The sequence below is a fragment of the Schistocerca nitens genome, chromosome 3 (assembly GCF_023898315.1).
Source record: "Schistocerca nitens isolate TAMUIC-IGC-003100 chromosome 3, iqSchNite1.1, whole genome shotgun sequence".
NCBI lineage: Eukaryota > Metazoa > Arthropoda > Insecta > Orthoptera > Acrididae > Schistocerca > Schistocerca nitens.
Genome location: NC_064616.1, coordinates 545,052,246 through 545,076,207, shown reverse-complemented (window position 1 = coordinate 545,076,207; position 23,962 = coordinate 545,052,246). Strand labels below are relative to the sequence as shown.

Genomic DNA, 23,962 nt, shown 5'->3' with positions numbered 1-23,962 from the left:
GTGCCAGACTGTGTAAATGTTCTGTCTAAAATACCTACTTCACAGATAATGAAAAAAGTACATAAGTTAAACTTATTTGAAATATAATTCGGCTTGATTATCGTCATGAACGATGAAGTCAAAAAGTAAAATTATGAACTATTCAAAGTGAAGCTGAGAGTTAATTTTGTTTAAATTATTCTTTGCTACTGAATTAGACTTAGAGCTTGACTAGTCACACCGTACTAGTTCAGGGATCCCCATCATGTTCTTCACATATTCAAAAAATAAATGGACTATTATTACTACTAAGGATATCTGATATATTTCTGTAAATGGAAGTATTAACAGTGTGATCGTGCTATAATTTATTTTAATTGTGGTATTTATAGGTCAGTTAAGTCAGAAGCCCCTCCTGGCCAATTTTAGTTCTGTACTTCTGGCACTAACATTTCAACCGAGCGAGGTGGCGCAGTGGTTAGCACACTGGACTCGCATTCGGAAGGACGACGGTTCAATCCCGCGTCCGGCCATCCTGATTTAGGTTTTCCGTGATTTCCCTAAATCGCTCCAGGCAAATGCCGGGATGGTTCCTTTGAAGGGGCACGGCCGACTTCCTTCTTCATCCTTCCCTAACCCTATGAGACCGATAACCTCGCTGTTTGGTCTCTTCCCCCAAACAACCAACCAACCAACTAACATTTCAGTACTGATCCAAGTAACAACAATAGAGTATAACTGTTATTAGTGTGAGTTTGGTACGAGTTTGCTTTCTATTATTACTTGTATGTGCATTATTGGTAACTACTGCTACCCACAACTCAGAGTGCCCTGTGTCCGTTGTATCCTGTGTTCTATTCAAACGGAATATTAATGAAATTAACTTCAATAAACTTATATTTCCAAATTAATGAGCCTAATTGGGCTAATGATCATGCGTTTTTCATTCACATATGTATTTTACTACTTTCATTAACCCCAAATTTAGAGCTTGTTTCGTTTTTCTGTTAACTGCAATATATTTAAAATTACAGTCCGATACCTTTATCTGTTAGACACACATGCGGTCAAAATTTCAAAATCCTCTCAGTGGGTCACATTAGCTTGAGTAACGGCAGGTTAGTGTTATAACGTATCCATATGACTTTCGAATATTTTAAGTGACCTCAGAGCAGTTACTGAAAAAATAGCTTTATTCTTAATTTCATTGAAATCTAAGGACTCTCATGATAATTAAGATATATAAGGTGCAATAAAAGAAAAGGCACATAAGAAAACTGTGAACACGGCTACGTGATGCCATGGCTGTTTCCTCCACACAGTCCCCATTTCCCCTCATGCAATTTACATATTTTTGGTGCGTGAAAAATGACAGTCGTAGCCGTCGACATGCTTCGGACGAAGGAGTGCACGCATGGGTACAGTCATGCATCCGTAGGCCACCGAAAACATTTTTCCATGTAGGCATTGAATATTTTGTCTCACTTTGGAATTAATGTATTAACACATTTGAAATAACAAAATTATATATATATATATATATATATATATATATATATATATATATATATATATATTAGAGTCAACGATTTACGTTTGTTTTCATCATCTTTGTCTTATACATTTAAGTTTGCCTTCTCACAAATTTCATTGACTGCTCTGGCAGGTATTATTTTGATAACTATCTGCTCTAGAAGGGTGTATATGGTTTTCCATACTTTGTAGCATAAGGCCTATTTGTTCTCCGATCTTGTTTCTGAGACTGCTGCGAAGTGTTTTGTAAATAACCATAATTTCCGTGGTTTTGGTACGCGTAACAAAGAAACATTTGGATTTACTTCCTGAAGAATAATGAAACCAGAAGAATTTTTTAACATGAGTGTATACAAAGGTAATAGATTTGTACAGCAAATATATTACTGATTTTAAAGACGTATGTTTGGGTACATCCCAAAAAAATGCGTGTTGTAATTACGAAAAATTCAGTACAGTAAGAATGACGTAACAACTGCAATGATTTGCACAATATGATGAGAGTAGTGTGGGCTATGTATTTTCACACAATTTCTACTGACAGTTACTAGGTCACTGCTTGTGTCCTCCTGTTGAGACGTGGTGCATATATATAAATGAGGATGCTAAAGGGAAACAGAAGGAGTTTAAGTATGAATGCATTGACCCTCTAGCAGTAATGGAAACTGTAGACCCTTTACTTACGAAATCTGGTGCCTAGAGATCTTTTGGAAAGGTTTTTGGATGAAAACCGCAGTACCGGTATATCAAAGGAACAATCAATAATCTTCTCTGTAATTTTCCAACCAAGGTATGTGTTTCTTGGAATAAATATACTAATATATCTCAATGGGTAAATTAAATTTTATTTGGATGTTTTTTATAACTTTCAGTGGTCTGCCTTGATATTCGTACGTACTGCGAACAACACTGCTCTTATGAAAATGTTGTAACGTTTCCTGAGATTCGTTTGTGCTGACCTTCTTTAAGATTGGAAATTTGTTGTAAGATTGCTGTGAGTCAACATGCCTTCGTCATCTTGGTTGCTAAATAGTCTGACGATGTTGAAACGGAACTTGTTGTCCCATTCCATATTTTTCTCAATAAATTCCGATACAGGAGAATTATAGCGAGAGTGTTTTTACTCTGCAGAAGTAAATCGGTGGGTAACAAGCAGTAGAGAATGGATCAAGCGGAGTTTATTTATTTATTCATTGATTTTTTTATTTCGTGTGTGCCACGTTTCCTTGCATCCTTTCCCTTGTGCGACCTTTGACTGTATGAATGACATATTATGTGAAGTAGCAGAAAGCTGTGGTTCTGTGGTAGGCTAGTACCAACCCCCAAAACACGACCAAGTTTGACAAAGATAATGTGCACGTCAGGTCAGGCAGGTTGCGAAAGCACGAGTGTTGGCTTTGTTAGGTTGGCGAACCGTCCCCTCCACAACATTTTGAACGAACAACGGTTAGGCGAGGTGTCTGCAAGCCCACTCGGTCTTGGGTAGCGACGCTGGACAGACGTGGAGGTGCAGCTATCGATTTTCGTAATGTTAACAAAGGTATTAGAGTGTCTCAAACCTGCTTGTCAATATGGTCCAGATGTTGCAATTAGGTGTGATATTACCACGAAACCCCGATAAGGGACTTTATTTTCATAATTTAGTTAAATTTCACTAGAACCTTGCGTTGGTGCTGTGGTCAGGCCAATCACCATGGGCCTTAAGCTCACGGTCGTATTATTGCTCTGTGCTTAACAGGCGTTCTCTAATTTAATGTATTTTAATGTGGTTTTTCTCTTACAGTAATATTTTAGGGGATTTTTTTATTTATTTGTCATATGTTTTCTTTGTGTACTTGCTTTCCCGCCACGTGGTCAATTGGAGCAACCGCCACATTGGTAAACTGCAGTTTCGGTCTGAAAACGTGTAGTAGTCGAGTGAATAATCATATGGTAGTGGGTGAGTGAAAGACAGAGAAGGAATAATCTTGCGTGTCCGTATTTTTTGCATTTCCGTTGGCTTCCGCTACTTGGCCACATGTGTGGAATAGTATTGATGTGATATTTAATGTTTCTTGTGGCCCTCGTAACTATTTGATTCGCCTATAATGAAGTGCGTTAGGTAAAAAACACGGTTTAAACTCTTTTATCTAGGAAAGTTCAGATTTTAATGCCCATTGAAGGAAAAAAGACTTGAAAAATTTTCCTGCCATATGATAGTAAATGTTCTTCCTACCAGCTCAGTAATGGGGTGTTGTTTCTGAAAGCAAGATTAAACCAAAATTGGCAGTCATAGTAAAGTGCTCCTCTTGCTACCCTTTCTTCAGCGTACGTTTTAAAGATAATTGAAATATTTAGGCGAATACTCCTCTGCCCTGACCGAGTTCGCTTGTAGTGTCCTTGCTGAGCTTTTTCTACGTGACCTAAAGTAATTGATTGTAATAAGTATGGGTTTAGGTATAATTGTGTGCCTGCAATCAATTACATTGAGGCCAGGTCCGTTGTCCCCTCGCCCTTTCAATATAACTTTGCGAAAGTGAATCATGTTAACTAGAGAGAGCAGTTGTGACGATGTATATTCCAACAGACACTCTGCTAGTTATTGAAATGCCATCGGTATTGAATAAATATCAATTATTTCCTCCCTTCATCATACAGAATAGATCAAAGTCAGTACCACAGTTGAATGCTTGGTTATGAAAGGAAATAATGGCTCTATGCTCCCTATTAAGCCCTGCATAGGTGCCTTCTGCAGTAGTTCTAAAAAAATATTGTGTTATCCGTTGCGTTCAAATCTTTACCGGTTGGTTCAACCCTCCCGCTACAAATCATTAATACTCGGCAATAATTCGCAGGGGCCAGTAATTTCGCTGACCACACGAACTTGTTAAACAATTACTACAGAGGGTAGCTTGCAGGAGCTGTTGGACATGACAAGCGACGGTAATCTTCACACCAGGTCGAGTTATAACATTAACTATACCACCACCAGTAGGAAAGTTACGTAGCAATGTAACACGGTGACAGTCAGAACGAGATTAGATTGCTACAATTTGATCACTGAAGATAGTTTCACCAACTGTATTTTCTAGGCAAGAGGAACAGTTACACTGACACACAACTCCTGATCATCATATTGCTCATCAGTATTCTCAAAAAAAATATTTTATACAAACCTTTAGTGACTTATGGTTTGAGGAAATCAGATATTTTTAGGATTGTTTGACGTTAAATGCAACTGCATCTTAGATGCCTTGAGAAAGTAGTAAAGTATGTGCAAGCACAAGATCTTATCTTCTTCTTTCACTCCAATAGCATTCCATAACGTCACAAACACATCACTTAACTACACAAGACCATCACAGTCCAGCATATGGCAAACTTAGATATGTGACACATTATAAACAAATTGTAGGATAGGACTGAGCTACCTTCGCTAATGTTTTGCCCTCAGTGGGTACTTTTACATAGCCCCACGTAGCTAACATGCTCAATTATTGGACTGGTTGAGTTCTAAGACATGTTAGAGATGTGACGCTACAGAGCTCAACTATATTATTCATTATCTTCTCTGTTGTAGTCGTGCACTATTACTGTGAAGAATACTAGCAGAATATTATAAAACTCTGGCTACCATTTAGAAACAGCTTTTATTTTTTATGTAACAGGTTGGTTTATTTCTGTGTGCAGTCTCCTCGGTAAACCAATTTTAGTGCTTAAAAACCTGATGTTTCTAAGTGATGTGAATAGGGTTCTGTAGTCCAAAAATGTCACGAGAGGGTAAATCGAAGGTCGTGGCTACGGACGATGAGGAGAGAGAGGTATTAGACCCTTGTAAACAGTGAATGTAACGAGTACATTTTGGCTTGTGCAGGTAAATGGACAGATGGAGTAAAAGATACATAAGAAAATTTGGTTATTGCATAACGAACGTGTGGAGCCCGTAGGTCGCTTGTTCTGAGACACTCAGCTAGTACCTCTGAAAAATGCTCAGAAGTATTTCGGCAGGACCCACAGGAAGCCCATATACACTCCTGAAAATTGAAATAAGAACACCGTGAATTCATTGTCCCAGGAAGGGGAAACTTTATTGACACATTCCTGGGGTCAGATACATCACATGATCACACTGACAGAACCACAGGCACATAGACACAGGCAACAGAGCATGCACAATGTCGGCAATAGTACAGTGTATATCCACCTTTCGCAGCAATGCAGGCTGCTATTCTCCCATGGAGACGATCGAAGAGATGCTGGATGTAGTCCTGTGGAACGGCTTGCCATGCCATTTCCACCTGGCGCCTCAGTTGGACCAGCGTTCGTGCTGGACGTGCAGACCGCCTGAGACGACGCTTCATCCAGTCCCAAACATGCTCAATGGGGGACAGATCCGGAGATCTTGCTGGCCAGGGTAGTTGACTTACACCTTCTAGAGCACGTTGGGTGGCACGGGATACATGCGGACGTGCATTGTCCTGTTGGAACAGCAAGTTCCCTTGCCGGTCTAGGAATGGTAGAACGATGGGTTCGATGACGGTTTGGATGTACCGTGCACTATTCAGTGTCCCCTCGACGATCACCAGTGGTGTACGGCCAGTGTAGGAGATCGCTCCCCACACCATGATGCCGGGTGTTGGCCCTGTGTGCCTCGGTCGTATGCAGTCCTGATTGTGGCGCTCACCTGCACGGCGCCAAACACGCATACGACCATCATTGGCACCAAGGCAGAAGCGACTCTCATCGCTGAAGACGACACGTCTCCATTCGTCCCTCCATTCACGCCTGTCGCGACACCACTGGAGGCGGGCTGCACGATGTTGGGGCGTGAGCGGAAGACGGCCTAACGGTGTGCGGGACCGTATCCCAGCTTCATGGAGACGGTTGCGAATGGTCCTCGCCGATACCCCAGGAGCAACAGTGTCCCTAATTTGCTGGGAAGTGGCGGTGCGGTCCCCTACGGCACTGCGTAGGATCCTACGGTCTTGGCGTGCATCCGTGCGTCGCTGCGGTCCGGTCCCAGGTCGACGAGCACGTGCACCTTCCGCCGACCACTGGCGACAACATCGATGTACTGTGGAGACCTCACGCCCCACGTGTTGAGCAATTCGGCGGTACGTCCACCCGGCCTCCCGAATGCCCACTATACGCCCTCGCTCAAAGTCCGTCAACTGCACATACGGTTCACGTCCACGCTGTCGCGGCATGCTACCAGTGTTAAAGACTGCGATGGAGCTCCGTATGCCACGGCAAACTGGCTGACACTGACGGCGGCGGTGCACAAATGCTGCGCAGCTAGCGCCATTCGACGGCCAACACCGCGGGTCCTGGTGTGTCCGCTGTGCCGTGCGTGTGATCATTGCTTGTACAGCCCTCTCGCAGTGTCCGGAGCAAGTATGGTGGGTCTGACACACCGGTGTCAATGTGTTCTTTTTTCCATTTACAGGAGTGTAATACAAGTTGGTAAACGTGTTTGCTAAAGGAAGTGACCTTTGGGTATGAACTTCTTGAGATAAGCAAGTGATTCAGAGAATTGCTAATGACTAATTGCCCAACAGCAGTACTTCCTTGGTTTCCTGTTAGTCATCTCGGAACCGTCCAGTAACGAGTCAACACAGGTGCACATTTTCATAGGCTGAGTATTTCGGAATTACATCAGTGTCACATCAAACCTGGACTCGGAACGAAATAACATTACAAAAAGCTAAGGAACAACCACCAAGTGTGTGTGGGGGATTGACAGTCCATTCATTCTGAAGACACGAAACCAGAGAACACGGCTATACGGCACACTGGTGTCTGGAGCAAAGTCGACATTATAACTCATACCAAAAGTATTCCATTGGGTTCAGGATGTGTTTTTTAACAAGCCAGTCTATTTCAGGAACATCATTGTCCACAAACAATACCCCTACAGCTGCTGCTTTATGACAGCTTACAGTGTCATGCTGCTACAAACGGTTAATGTCCCAAATTGTTCCCCTGCTTTATGTAATATAAAACGTTGTTAGTGGTATTCAATTGCATCTGCATTCAGAATTTTCCGAAGTCCTAAAAGAAGACAACAACCTAATCGTATAAAAAAAAGCACTACACTACCACACCACCTCGTTTTTACCTCACTGTTTGCACTGTTCATGATGGATGGCAACGTCCTCCGGACATTAGCCAAACCCAAATCCTTCAGTCGGACTGCCACAGAGTATATCGTCAGTTATTACTTCAGATAATTCGTTTCAGTCGTCCACTGTCCAGCGGCATCGCACATAACCCCACTTCAAGCGTCGCTTAACTCTGACTACAGATATGTGTGAAATGATAATTAAATCGAGACAAAAAGCTGTCGACAGGCGTTGATGTACATCAACTGGGACAGTTGAAAATGTGTGCCTCGACTGGGACTCTAACCAGAGATATCCAGTTTACGTGGCAGACGCTCTATCTGTCTGAGAAATCGAGGGCACAGAGGATAGTGCGACAGCAGTGATTTATTCTTTGCATAATATACTTCAACGGGAACAGTTGAAAATGTGTGCCTCGACCGGAACTTGAACCCGGGATCACCTGCTTACATGGCAGGCGCTCTATCCCTCTGAGCCACCGAAGGCACAGAGGATAGTGCGACTGCAGGAATTTATCCCTTGCACTCTCCCCGTGAGACCCACATTCCCAACTTAACGTCTAAACACTACATTCGCAGTGCCCCTGCCCATTACACTCATTACTCGAGGCAGACCATCTTACCGAGTCCCGTAAGAGTTCGGGCTGGGCGTGTGCATCCAGCACAGAAGAAGAAGGATAATGGTAAGTTAGCCTTAACTATATAAAGATATGTTCTTTTGGGCATGTTCGAAAGAACATATACCATCTTCATAAATTAAGGCTAACCGGCCATTAACCTCATTCTTCTGTGGTGGATGCACACACCTTGACCGAACTCTTACGGGACTCGGTAAGATTGTCTGCCGCGAGTAATGAGGGTAATGGGAACGGTCACTACGAGTGTAGTGTATGGACATTAAGTTGAGAATGTCGGTCTCACGGGAAGCGTGCAAGGAATAAATCCCTGCAGTCGCACTATCCTCTGTGCCTTCGGTGGCTCAGATGGATAGAGCGTCTGCCATGTATGCAGGAGATCTCGAGTTCCAGTTTAGGCACACATTTTTAAGTGTCCCCGTTGATGTATATCAACGCCTGTCGACAACTTAGGGTTTCGTTTTTTTCATAATTTCATTCTAAGAGAGCTTCATGGTCACCGATCGTGTCTGTTCTTTCGGACATGTCCGAAAGAACAGGTATTCATACAGAAATTTATTTCTTGTGAGTGACTCCTCGACCACTGTACACCATTCTTTTTAACTCTCTGCGCAAAATCATTGCGCTAAACCGACTGCTGACAGTACTTTCGAACTCACGAACTATTCGATCTGCTGATTTCATGCGAATCCTCATAAACAATATTCACAATTCTCGACGGTAGCTATACATCGTCATACACGGTCTATCTCGGCGTGATTTAGCTGCGACTGTTTCTTCGTGTTTCCACCTCAGTCACAGCATCAGCAGTAGACTTGGGCAGCTTCAGGACTGTTTAAATGTGACTGATGGATTTGTTACTCAGATAATATCCAACGACTAGTCCATTTTCAAAGTCACTAAGCTATCCGGAACGACTTATTCTACTGTTACTGCTTCTGTACTGAAAACACATTACTCATGTGTCCTTTCGTACTGGCGGGTCAGCCTCTCGTGATAACTAGTGATCAGTTCCGTATTACATCGGGTTGCCCGTATAGTTTTTATCAGAAAGTAAATGAATAGAGGATGAGTCGTCAGAGCAATTTTACGTAAGTTGGATTAGCATACTGCAAATCTGCGATAGTATACTCAATCTTCCCGTAGAAATAGTAGACGAGTGAGTGGAAAAAGAAGACCAGTTCTGACTGAAGTATAGTGACAGCCAACAGGATTACCGGCAATAGCGAATATTATCGTCAGAAAAAGGAGTTCCCTTCTTATCAGGACTGTTACTCGTAAGAATGATCGTAATTTAGTCGAGATTTCACCATGTAAACATGTGTAGCACTTGTATCGGTAGGGTATACAAGGGCATTAACAGCCTCAGACGTTGAATGATCACTGTGAAGCACACGGAGGTGCCGCGTAGCCATTTATGCGGCATTATCAGCACATGACCGAGTTTAAAAGTAGTCACATCTTGAGCCCTCATTTGACCGACATGCCACATCCAGGTTTGTGGGGTTTTCGGATGTGGCAGAGGCTAAATGTTGGACTGCATGGTAACGGGATGGCACGCATACTTTTCATGTTTGTGGTTGACGACGTCTGACCAGTACAATGAAAGAACACCGCGCTGCACGTCAAGCACATCGAACACCTTCACATCTGTGCCTACCATCCGAGAGCAAGTAATGTACTCCCTGCATCATTCTGTTGCATACCGGACCATTACACGTAAACTAGCTGCAACTGGACAAGGGAGTTACTGTCTAATGCGTGAGCTGTTGTAAACACCACAACACATACAGCTGCTTTTCAAGTGTTGCCTTAGCGAGGAAGCATGAAGAGCTGATGAATGTCATCTCGCTGTATTCAGCGACGAATCATGCTGTGCACTACCCCGGATGTCGATCTTGAATATGAAGGTGACCTAAATCTTTCAGTGTTTTTGAGAGGCACAGGGGTGTTATTCCTGGCGTCATGGTGTGGGGGAGCCATCAGGTACTGCTTTATGTCACGGCTGTTAGAATTGTAGTGACTGGACGAACTCTGAAGGCGCAACGGTACGACACGTGCATCCTGCGTTCTAATGTGTTACCGCTCATGACACGGTATCGTGGTGCCATTTTTCAACACTCGCCTACACTTGCCACCTATCTCTATGAACAGTTTGCAAGATGTGGAGGTAGTCCAGCAGCCAATAAGATCCTTATGTCAGTCTGCGATGCAACATTTGGGGACCCAGCTTATATGTCAACTCCGTCTCAGAGCCAAAATCCACGATATCAAGTACCAGTTACAACAGTTAAGGGCCATCTTGCCTCAGGAGATGATGGAACTCGTCTCAGCCGAATTAGTGTACGCATCCAGGCCAGGGACGGTGCAGCATCTTACCGATATGTGGCCTCATACTGCCAAGTTTTCTAAATTTGACCCAATTTTGACATCGCTGAAGTAAAATACCCTCTCAACTCATTAAGATTAATTACCTTTGCGCCTCCTCTTCTGTTTGATTAACATTTTTTTGTCAGGCTGTGTATTTCTATTTCCGTCTAGAGCAAGGCCTGACAGATTCGCGTGCGTGTCCTGCAACTACCGTATCGTACATACAAGATAAATTCAAACAAGTGGCAGTGAAAACGTATTGAGGAGAAGTTGAAATCATATACCCGTCCGCTCATGCATTTTTCTGGTTCCCATGGTATTTGCAAAATGTTACAGACTACTACTAGGATAGTTTCTTTGAAAAGTCCTCACAATGTTCCTTTCCGCAGCCATGCCCAATCCGATTTGGTGCCCCATCTAATTTTTTCGTTGTAGATTAGGAAGTAAATTCTGAACTCAATTTCCGGAAATGATCGCATCGCAGAATGATAAAGTTATGTGTCTCGTGAATATATCGAATGTATGACAACAGTGAAATGAAAACTGGACTATACTGAAACACCGTTACTGAATAGCTGTTGTCTCAAATTTAATATCAACAACTAAAAATGATGGCCGGTACATTACCCCAATAGGGATGGAAAAAACGAAACATCTAGTGGCACATAATGTAACCAGATTAAAAGGATACCTTGTAATGTATTTCATTTATGAAGCCAGAAAGACAAGTGTACAGAAAGAGACGGTTGGTACGTAAACAGTTGTTCTAGTTAAAGCACTCATGTACCTGGTTACAAGTTACTATCGTTTCTTACAGTATTAATATAGTGAGAGACATGCTCCGGTGATTTGGTTGGCAATGAATTCAAATTCCTCATCATACCTGCAAGCTACGAATAAGTTACGCAATTTAACATACCATCGATGTCAAAGTTATCTGTGTTAGACTACTACTGTAGATATTAATGTGGAAGGAAATCTGTTCGAGCCTCGCTAATTGAAGAATCTCAGGTTTAGCCAATTGAGCGAGGACCAGTATCCGTATCAGAATTGAAACACTTTATAACATACATCATCAAACGGGAATGTTCAAATGTGTGTGAAATCTTATAGGACTTAACTGCTAAGGTCATCAGTCCCTAAGCTTACATACTGTTATCCTAAGGACAACACACACACCCATGGCCGAGGGAGGACTCGAACATCCGCCGGGACCAGCCGCACACAAACCGGAATAAAAAGTTAAAGTTGTAATGTTGTAAAGAGACTTACTGTTGACAAGAAGAAAGGCGACGATCCAATTGAAGGCTTTCATTTTAGCTGAGAACTCCTTCGCTGCGATGACGTACGCACTGCAGGGCAACTGACAACCGAATAAGCTTTACTCTCAGCACTCACTGCTGAGTTGCCGGCAGCTGACTCACTGACGATGTGTCACAACTCTGTAATGGAGGGCAGTATTCCTCGTTCCAAAGTTTATCACGTACTTCCCCGCTACTGCGATCGTGACTCACGAAGTGAAGTCCAAAGAACTGTTAATCAAGTACATACGAACTCAGCTGAATTTATTTTAAGTTATAGTTATCATTGAGTATATTGAATCTAAAAAATTCAAAGTGTCTAGGTAAATTTTCCATTTCGGTTGGTCCCATTTTTTCCCACATTCAGTCAATAAATATTTACTTTAACACATATCTACGTTTACACGTATTGCATTCATGACCAAAGGTATAAATTCTCAACCCTTCGTAACGAGTCACTTCATTGTGATGCATACTGATTATAACACCTTTCGAATGGCTTAAGCAATGATCGATAGACAGTTTGTCCATATAGTTCAGCAACATTGCCTTCAGGAAACCAAAGACGTAATAAATACTAACAAAAGTAATCTAAACTCTGCCAGAACAGTTATGAAGGCCCAACGGTACTAACCGACCGCCGTGTCATCCTCATCAATAGGGGTCACTTGATGCGGGCATGGGGGGCATGTGGTCAGCAGACCGCTCTCCTGGCCGTATGTCAGTTTACGAAACGGAATAATCCTGAAATAAATAGTGAATATTATTTACCATTCGTCAGCAATATTACCATTTAGCAGTCTTAGGGAACAAAAGACACAAAGCTAACAACAAATAATGTGATGTAAAGCCACAGTAATTTGTAGCTCTAAGGTTAACGCTTTGCAGAGCTTTTAGACTGCTTTATCGGTGGATGCATTTCCACACTAAAATAGTATTGTAGAACAGTGAACCGTGCTAATGAATTGCAAGCAAGAAACTTTTCACAGAGTAACAATTTACTTCTATAGTAAGGCAGATCGAGGAAGGTGTTAAAACTGAAGGAGGAGATTTTCAAAACCAAACATACATCGTGTACCATATTACATCATTTAATTGCCTACTGTCATATAAAATAGCGAGAAACTATGAGAATCACAGAGGTAGAAAATTTCTTCCAAACTAGACATAAAATAGGACAAACACTACCGTATATAGCTAACACATAAAATAAATAGAAGAAAATTCTTTCTACAAAATACAATGCACAAGATATGTATGGCAAGCATCAGACTAAAAGAAAAAAGGTAAAACAACAACAACAGAGTAGTCCAGGCGACGCTGCGCCTTTCGGCTGTGTTGATGATGATTGAAATAACGAGTTTCCCCGTAGACATTATAAATGCATAAAATCCTTACCGGAAATTTGTGGAATTTCTATGGGTTCGTTGGTTCTCTAGTTTGACCAGAAACAGGTACTTCCCATATTCGACTGTGCTTTACCCAAAATGATTCCTAAGTCCAGATAAATCGAAGAATTAAAAGAGACGCATCTTGCAGTCAGAGTTTTGGATAATAGTTATTCTCATTCGGGCTTCGATGAAAGAAAATGCATTATCAATTTCCTCAACATAAGAACAAAACATACTTCACTCCAACTCCGCAGAATTTTTCTCACAAACAACTGTCATGGGTGTACAACACTAGAAGTAATCAGCTAATATCTTTGGAAGAAAGTTTCAAGCGAATTGTTAAAATAGCCCAAATGTCGTAAATGTCCTATGCGTAAACTGGTGGGAAATTTAAAAAAGAAAATGAGCTTTTGCCCTGTTGCTGGCAATTAAAAGTAGATCAGTTGCCTAAGTATAAGATCTAAGATGACGCACCAGTAGATAAGGATGTAGACTGCAGCACCGAATACGTGCTACGAACTCCGCTACAAGAACTGAAATAGAGAGCGCAATCAGTGATCTCCCTCATCACCACACAGCACATCCGGCCTGGTTAAAGGTTGTGAGAAATTTAACATCCAAGAAAGTACTTCAGATTTCCAGTACTGGTTCACTGTTTGAGAAGACCCTGCTGTCACCAGGTACATTATACAATATCAAAAGCTCCAGCAATATCTGAAGTTTGAGTTTGCAACAGGATAGAGTCACTCGCACTACGTCCGTCAACAGCGTACCCGATCGAAGGAATACATTGTTCTAAACACCGAAAGGTGGCTTCTGTGATGTATGACTTTGAAAAGGATTTTCTGAAGTTATGAATAACGCAATTTCGGCAAACATACGGAAAAGTTCAGAGAACACTGTGAAATTCGCTTAGTCACCCATTGGAATGGTCATTACGGAGCAAGAGTCTATATCACCATGTCAAATTTTAAACTGACCACCATCTTCAGTAAAGAACTAGTCACTCTCAGATGGCAATAATTCCGATCGAGTACATTAAACCTGTTATGTAGTGTATGCATATTAGATCAACCGAAACTCCACATGTAGCAATATCATTACGAGTTTCCAAAACGTGCTATTTTGTCCCAAAGTAACTTTATGATCATTACTGGTCAAATACGCATTTGGAGACGAATTACCCTGTACACAATTAATGTTCATGTGAAAGAAACTATATTGTATAAAGTTAATGAGACTTCGAATTCAGATGCAGGTTCCACTTTCAAAAAGTGAAGTAAATAAAGACAGAACGGTTATGGTGTTCGATCGTACCATCACCAGGCTAGTCACTTCCAGTTAGAAGTTACTTGCATTATATAACTAAAACCGGAATCCTGGGAGGTAGTTCATTTTGGAAAATAAAACAAAGTTTAAAATACAGTGGTCCAATTGCTAATGACAAAATGTACAATGAATTTACTTATATCCGTATTGTGCCACAGCCAGAAAGCGAGGAAGAAAAGATTGTAATGTCGCTTTCTTTATAGATATAGTAGTTAAAACCTCGCAGAACAAATATTAGTATCATATAAGGGATTTACAAACGTTAACCTTTCCCAAGAGTATGCCTTTTTATAAACCATTTAAAAGAAATAGTTCCTTACCGTCCACTCGATTCAGCTGCCATAATTTTGAAATATTTTTCTTAAGTAACATCAAGGGTTATTATACAGGGTGAGTCACCTAACGTTACCGCTGGATGTATTTCGTAAACCACATCAAATACTGACGAATCTATTCCACAGACCGAACGTGAGGAGAGGGGCTAGTGTAATTGTTTAATACAAACCATACAAAAATGGACGGAAGTATGTTTTTTAACACAAAGCTACGTTTTTTTAAATGGAACCACGTTAGTTTTGTTAGCACATCTGAACATATAAACAAATACGTAATCAGTGCCGTTTGTTGCATTGTAAAATGTTAATTACATCCGGAGATATTGTAACCTAAAGTTGACTCTTGAGTACCACTCTTCCTCTGTTCGATCGTGTGTATCGGAGAGCACCGAATTACGTAGGGATCCAAAGGGAACGGTGATGGACCTTAGGTACAGAAGAGACTGGAACAGCACATTACGTCCACATGTTAACACCTTTTTATTGGTCTTTTTCACTGACGCACATGTACATTACCATGAGGGGTGAGGTACACGTACACACGTGGTTTCCGTTTTCAATTACGGAGTGGAATAGAGTGTGTCCCGACATGTCAGGCCAATAGATTTTCAATGTGGTGGCCATCATTTGCTGCACACAATTGCAATCTCTGGCGTAATGAATGTCGTACACGCCGCAGTACATCTGGTGTGCCGGCCGCGGTGGTCTCGCGGTTCTAGGTGCGCAGTCCGGAACCGTGCGACTGCTACGGTCGCAGGTTCGAATCCTGCCTCGGGCATGGATGTGTGTGATGTTCTTAGGTTAGTTAGGTTTATGTAATTCTAAGTTCTAGGGGACTAATGACCACAGCAGTTGAGTCCCATAGTGCTCAGAGCCATTTGAACCATTTGAACATCTGGTGTAATGTCGCCGCAGGCTGCCACAATACGTTGTTTCATATCCTCTGGGTTGTAGGCACATCACGGTACACATTCTCCTTTAACGTACCCCACAGAAAGAAGTCCAGAGGTGTAAGATCAGGAGAACGGGCTGGCCAATTTATGCGTCCTCCACGTCGAATGAAACGCCCGTCGAACATCCTGTCAAGGGTCAGCCTAGTGTTAATTGCGGAATGTGCAGGTGCACCATCATGCTGATACCACATACGTCGACGCGTTTCCAGTGGGACATTTTCGAGCAACGTTGGCAAATCATTCTGTAGAAACGCGATGTATGTTGCAGTGCTCACCGATACACACGATCGAACAGCGGAGGAGTGGTACTCAAGCGTCAACTTTAGGTTACAATATCTCCGGATGTAATTAACATTTTACAATGCAACAAACGGCACTGATTACGTATTTGTTTATATGTTCAGATGTGCTAACAAAACTAACGTGGTTCCATTTAAAATTACGTAGGTTTGTGTTAAAAACATACTTTCGTGCATTTTTGTATGGTTTGTATTAAACAATTACACTAGCCCCTCTCCTCACGTTCGGTCTGTGGAATCTGTTCGTCAGTATTTGATGTGGTTTACGAAATATATCCAGCGGTAATGTTAGGTGACTCACCCTGTATAAGAGTACATAAACAGGAATATTACACAGTGGTTTCAGGTATGTTATACAGCATCATCTGTTGATTAGGACAGTGTTCATTACTGTAACCTGTGTATCAGCATTGGACTGGATATTATTTGCTTCAAGTTTTACGAAAATGTTTGGAAAGAAACAGAAAATATTAGTCACTTCGCTACTGTAATTGATTAGTGTTGGTGGTAAGAGAATGATTTGACTGGACAATACTGGCTGTCGTTCGAATGTGGCTTTCCTAAACTGACTTTATTATTACAGTCCTTCCACGGCATAGTATTCACCTCGTAAGATAGTTACAGATCTGATCATGTTTACGCTGGATAATTAGAGATCATAGCGGATGGTTGGAGTATATATTACTTTACCAATTCTTAGAATCATATTTTACTTGTTTATCCCTATATTCAGGCGAAGAAACCGGAGGTAAAAGGAGTGACAGGGCCTTCAGACAATAACGTAGTTCAAGATAACAAATAGTATGGATCAGAAGGTGCTTGTCACAGAACGTTAGGAAATTACTTATACAACACCGAATTTGAGGTCTTTGAAAAATGGTTTAAGTGTATGGATTTTAGACGTACTTCATGTGATTCAAACAGGATTAGTAAAAGTGAAGATATTCTGGCGTATACAGCATCCAACAAAACTTAAATTTTCTCCCTAAGCAGCGGACATACTGCTGTGCCCAACGTGTTTTGTGTGGAATAAAGTCAATAAATTACTTGGAATGTATTATGTCATAATAGCCTTTCTAAAAGCATCTCGCGTACACATGGAGTGAAGGGAAACATTTTTTTCTTGGTCGTTAGAAAAGATGAGTTTAGTTTTTACAAGAATCATGGACTTCTATCAACGTATGGAAAAGAGACACACAGGTTAATATGTGGGTTATAACAGAGGCTTTGAAACGTTTGGACATTTTGGACGGTACCTGTCGACGTGGTCTTCCTTTTTGAGACGAGATGAACTGGATCCCCGGTAGAAAAGAACTGCCGATCGCTGACGCAGAATCAGTTGTAGAGGAAGCGATCCAGTCAGCCAAACCAGTGATGTCATAGGATGTTACGGACCTCAGGATAGGTTGCTGTCATGTCAAGGAGACACCTCATTAGATATGGTTAAAATGAAACAGTGGTAGATTTGCGTCAGTAACACTTGACGTGATACCTATGGTAGGCTGTTCAGAAGTAAAAAACCTTATGAACACATACAATGACAGAGAACAATCACAACACCAAGAAGGAGTTGTCCAACGTAGATGAAAGTTGGGAGGCGTGTTCCTACATCTAAAAGTTGATGTCCACTCGAATTTTCCGCCAGATGCATAAGAATGCAAATAAGGTTTAATTTCACACTCAGGACCATTACAGTGTGTATTTAGTTACTTTCGAGGCCGGATGTGGTGAGTTTATGTAAGTCAAGAATGCCTCTAAGGCGAGAAAGACGACTTTGTCAACACCTTATTCGGTTTGAATAGGATCGTGTAATAGGGCTGGAAATTCCTTCTGCAATCCTACAGAAAGACGAAGCAGTAATGTAATCACTGTACATGATTCCTGGCAGTGGCGATCACGGGAATGAACGATCGCAAGGCTAGGCGTCGGACGACAATGTAGTATGAGAGGAAAGACCATCGTGATCGGTTTATCCCTCTGGCGCATCGTACCATATCTGGAGCAGAAATATAAGCAGCAGTTGGCATCACAGCGACAACGATCTGCTACAAATCGGTCCTACCGAGGACAGCTCCGAGCCAGACGCCCTGTAGCGTAGGTTCCACTGACCTTGAAATACCGCCATTTGTGACGTCATTGGTGTCAAGCGAGAAGCCATCGGTGGGCAGGGTGGAAGTCTGTTGTACTTTCTAGTGAAAGCTGATTCCCCCACTGTGCCAGTGATGGCCGTATTTTGATCAGAAGGAGACCACTTGATTACCTGCAGCCAACCAGTCTGCGTACTCGAAACCTGGAGTAACGGTATGGGGTGTGGTTTCGTATGACAGAAGGCAAATGTGCACGTCAGGCTGGTCATTCGATCTGCTGTGCTGTCATTCATGAAAACCATTCCATGGTGTGTTTTCCAGCTGGATAACACTCGCCCACGTACCACTGTGGTAAAACGGCATGTTGCACAGAGCGTCGTGATGTTTCCTAGGTCTGCTCGGTCATCAGATTTTTCTCGAATCGTACTCATATGATAAATTATTGGACGACAACTCCAGTGCCATTCACAAACAGCATTAACTGTCCATGTATTGACCGACCAAGTGCCTCAGGTATGGAACACCATCAATTAACTGGACTCGCATTCGGGAGGACGACGGTTCAATCCCGCGTCCGGCCATCCTGATTTAGGTTTTCCGTGATTTCCCTAAATCGCTCCAGGCAATTGCCGGGACGGTTCCTTTGAAAGGGCACGGCCGACTTCCTTCCCTAATCCGATGAGACCGATGACCTCGCTGTCTAGTCTCCTTCCCCAAAACCAACCAACCAACCATCAATTAAACTCACGCCTGGTGCCTCTACAATACAATGCTTGAAAGTTTGTATGCTTGCATTCAACATTCTCGTTCTTACACCCGTTATTACTGTACCAGCATTTCACATTTCCAGTGGCTTATCTCGTGCTTACATTATACAGTCACCTTGCAATGGTGTTCCCATAAATATGTTACCTAGACAAACATATCCCCGGAAGTTCGTTACTCTACATTAACTATTTTTTGGTGTTGTGTTTCGGTTGGGGACCATTTTTCTCTTTTCTTTTAGCTTAGCGGTCTGTTCACTGTCCATTGAACCGTACACTGAGGTGTCAAAAGTCATGAGGTAGCGATATGCACATATACAGATGGCCGTAGTATCGCATACACGATGAATAGAGGAGAAGTAAATTGGAGGAGTTGTCATTTGAACACGTGTCACTGATGTGAATTGGTTTCCGACGTGGATATGGCCACACGATCGGAGTTACCAGACTTTGAAAGTGGAAACGTGGTTGGAGCTAGATTCATAGGACATTCCATTTCTGAATTCGTTAGGAAACTCACTATTCCGAGATCCACAGTTTAAGACTGTTATTCTCGGAACAAATTTCAGGCATTATCTCTCACCATTGATAGCTCCCTCTCAACGACCGAGCACTGCGTTTGCTTAGTCAATGCTAACAGACAAGAAACACTGCGTTAAATAACCACAAAAATCTACGTGGGACGTACGACGAACGTATCCGTTAGTACAGTGTGACGAAATCTGGCGTTCATGGGCTATGGCAGCAGACTACCGACGCGAGTGCTTTCACTAACAGCACGACGTGGCCTGCAGCGCCTCTTCTGGGCTCGTGACCATATCGGTTGAACCATAGATGCTGAAAAACCATGATGTGGTCAGATGAGTCCAGATTTCAGTGGGTTAGAGCTGACGATTGGGTTAGAGTGTGGTGAAGACCCTACGAAGCCATCGACACAAGTTCTCAACAAGGAACTGTGCAAGCTCGTGGTGGCTCCATAACGATGTGGGCTGTGTTTGCATGGAATGGGCTTTGTTTTGGTTGTGTTCGACTATTTGGAGATCATTTGCAGCCGTTATTGGACTTCATGTTCCAAACAACGATGAAATTTTTATCAATGACCGTGCGCTGAGCAACAATTTTTCGCGATTTGTTTGAGGAATCAGTTTGGACGAGCCTCGTCGTCAATCTGGTTGTGTCTAGGAATTCTGCGTACTCCTTTCGCTAGAAAAACAACGAAACAAATCGTATTTATGAATTTTATCTCAATTAATCAAATGTACTACTTATATTTGGCAGTTACACATATGTGTGGCAAGCAAAAGGCGACTTACGTAATAATAAGTCTTTGCAGTGACTGCTGATCTCTAACTGACAAGTCTGTCCTGAACTGCTATTTCAGTCGCTATCATTGATGCTGCTATCCAGACAGCTAATCTTGAATCTGCTATTGAAGTTGCTAACGTTGACGCTAGTATCGAAGTGACAGCCACCAGTCGGGAGCGGCGTTTATGTTGTCTTCACATAGGGGCCGCTGCTGTCGCGTTGTCGTCCTGGAAGCGGGCCAGTCAGCGTGCGATTGGCTGACTTCCTCTCAAAGCCTTCTCTTCTTTACCGTTCCAGACTGACGTGACGGCGCTTGACTTTACACCGTAACAAAGAATATTCTGGACATTTAGAGCGAATGATTTGGTTACCCAAATCGCCCGACATGAATTCCATCGAACATTTATGGGATATAATCTAGAGGTCACTTCGTGCACAAATTCTGGCTCAGACAACACATTAGGAATTATGGGATGCTATACAGGCAGCATGGCTCAATATTCCTGCAGGGCACTTCCAGCGACATGTTGAGTTCATGCCACTTCCAGCTGCTACACTATGTCGGGCAAAAGGAGGTCTGAGACGACATTAGGAGGTATTGAATGGCTTTCGTCACCACTGCGTGCATTTAGTATATTATTTAATTTATTGCCTATTACTCAGGACGTGCCCTATATTCCACAGGGAAGTTTTATAAATGTCCATGTCCACAACATGCACTGGCTGAGTATCTCTAGCAGGCTAATTTTAAAATTTTGAGGTGCAAAGTTTAAGTCAATAACGATTATCCGCTCAGCACTCCATTTCGACAGTCCGATGCAGCAGTCAGTATTCCCCATAAAGTGAGCCCGGAAGCAGTGGTTGCTTACCGTTCTTTCACAGTGTCCTTGTGTGCGCTTGCTTACAGAATAGTTTACATAACTCGTGTGAAGTTGAGGTGTGACTTCATCACTTGCTAGCATCGCTTAGAGGAGAGTCATTAACTGTTCAAACTGTAAAACTTAAAATCAAGCACTTCTACATGAAATTCCTAGTATTACGTTCTTACATTTCCTAATTTAAGTAAACAGATGTTTTAAATATTGTGCCCACTGATAGTAATTATTCAAAACACAGAGTGCCACCAGATATATTTACTTATTTCATAGGACGCAAGAACCATCGTCCATAACGATCACATACATGTATGTGTTTGACAGTTTGGCATGAACTGTACAGACACATGCACACTCACAGACGTATTATATTTACTGAACGTATACATTATAACTGTTTACTTTCAAAGATATTGGGTAGGTATAATTGAACTGAGAGTATTCAGAGTGCTGTAGTGCTTCCTGTATACTCCGCAGGTCACAAACATTGTGGGTATGCTCATTAATCGATGCTCACATACACACATCAACAAAATTTTTGCATCACCTCGGTTCCGAGAGTTCCGGAACGTTTACAGAAAATTGGAATAGAGATCAACATAAAGATAATTGACTCGCTTTTTATAGCTCATGAAAACTACAAATTGCATGTAGTACCACCATACAACGAGACCTTCAGAGGTGGTGCTCCAGACTGCTGTACACACCGGTACTTCTAATACCCAGTAACACGTCCTCTTGCATTGATCCGTGCCGGTATTCTTCGTGGCATACTATCCACAAGTTCATCAAGGCACTGTTGGTCCAGATTGTCCCACTCCTCAACGGCGATTCGGCATAGATCCCTCAGAGTGGTTGGTGGGTCACGTCATCCACAAACAGCCGTTTTCAGTCTATCCCAGGAATTTTCAATGGGGTTCATGTCTGGGAAACATGCTTACCACGCTAGTCCAGCGATGTCGTTATCCTCAAGGAAGTCATTCACAAGATGCGCACGATGGGGGCGCAAATTTCCTCCATGAAGACAAATGCCTCGCCAGTATGCTGCCGATATGGCTGCACTATCGAGGGATGGGATTCACGTATCGTACAGCCCTTACGGCGCCTTCCATGACCACCAGCGGAGTGTGTCGGCCCCACATGATGCCACCCCGAAACAGCAGGGAACCTCCACATTGATGCACTCACTGGATTGTGTGTCTAAGGCCGTCAGCCTGATGGGTTGCCTCCAAATACGTCTCCGACGATTGTCTGTTTGAAGGCACATGCGACACCCATCGGTGAGGAGAACGTGATGCCAATCCCGAGCGGTCGATTCGGCGTGTTGTTGGGCCCATCTGTGCCACTTTTCAAGGTGTCGTGGTTGCAGAGATGGACCTCGTCATGGACGTCGGGAGTAATGTTGCGCATCATGCAACAAGTTGCGCACCGTCTCACTCATAACACGATATCGTGTAGCCGCATGCAAAGCATTATTCATCATGGTGGCGATGCTGTCAGGGTTCCTCCGAGCCATAATCCATAGGCAGCGGTCATCCACAGCAGTAGCAGCTCTTGGGCGGCCTGAGCGAGGAATGTAATCGACGGTTTCTGCCTCTCTGTATCTCCTTCATGTCTCAGCAACATCGCTTTCGTTCACTCCGAGACTTCTGGACACATCCCTTGTTGAGAGCTCTTCCTGGCACAAAGTACCGATGCAGACGCGATCGAGCCGCGGTTTTGACCGTCTAGGCATGGTTGAACTAGAGAGAACACGAGCTGTGTAGCTCCTTCCTGCAGGAATGATTGTAGCTTATCGGCTGTCGGACCCCCATCGTCTAATAGGCGCTGCCTGAGCACCACCAGCTGGGGTGCATAACGCTCTACGCTGCTGCAGCTCTACAGAGCCCTTGTTCAATCCCGCCTTGACTATGGAAGTCTCGTTTATGTTTCGGCATTTACTCGACCCAGTGCACCATTGTGGCGTTCGCCTAGCGACAGGAGCTTTCAGGACGAGTCTGGTGACCAGCGTCCTGCTGGAGGCCGGAGTCTTTTCATTGCAGGATAGGTGTGCACAACTGCTGGCCAGTTAAATTGCACACGTTCGTAACTCTCCTGCGCATTGGAATTACCGGATCCATTTCCCACCCATGGCCGTTCATCTCCTGCATTGTCGGCCCAGGTAAGGGCTTCCAATTGCAGTTCGTGTCCCAACCATTCTTTCAATACTGGGGTCCTTGCCTTCACCACACTGCTGACACATTACTACTTGAATCAAGAAGTGCATCTACCATTTCTTTGCCAACTTTAATTTCAATAATTTTCAGTACATTTACCATTTCCTTTCTTTCTAAATATTTCTCCCTTAATAATAATTTTCTACATCTCGTCCCTTGTCTTCCCATCCTTCATATACCAATTCGTACAACCTTCATTACACAAACTACCCTCATCCACACTATTTACCTCAGCCCTCTCTAAATTTTCTGTTAGTTCTTCCACTTAGCATTAGCTGGGACATCATATCTCCCCTGCATTCTTCCCCTTGCCTGAATTCCTACTAGTTACACTGTCGCGCTCTGATTTGAGACTAACCGACTCACTTCCGTTTTCAGAATTACACATATAGGTGACTATTTTATATTCGCGAGATCTATAACTGGAGCTTCAACTTCAGAGTTAAACACTGTCTCACTATTTACGCAGCATTTATCTGAGCTGAGATGG

General features: G+C 42.8%; 1 protein-coding gene across 2 annotated transcripts in view; it reads right to left on the bottom strand.

Annotated features, from left to right (window-relative positions):
- The window catches only part of LOC126248453 (uncharacterized), a 509,517-nt gene extending 497,497 nt beyond the window's left edge, over window positions 1-12,020 (bottom strand). For both annotated transcript variants that reach the window (XM_049949446.1, XM_049949444.1), the window contains exon 1: window positions 11,890-12,020. In XM_049949446.1, the coding sequence (XP_049805403.1) occupies window positions 11,890-11,932 (43 nt within the window). In that variant the 5' untranslated portion in view covers window positions 11,933-12,020. The remainder of the gene's footprint in view (window positions 1-11,889) is intronic.
- Window positions 12,021-23,962: the final 11,942 nt, after the last annotated feature.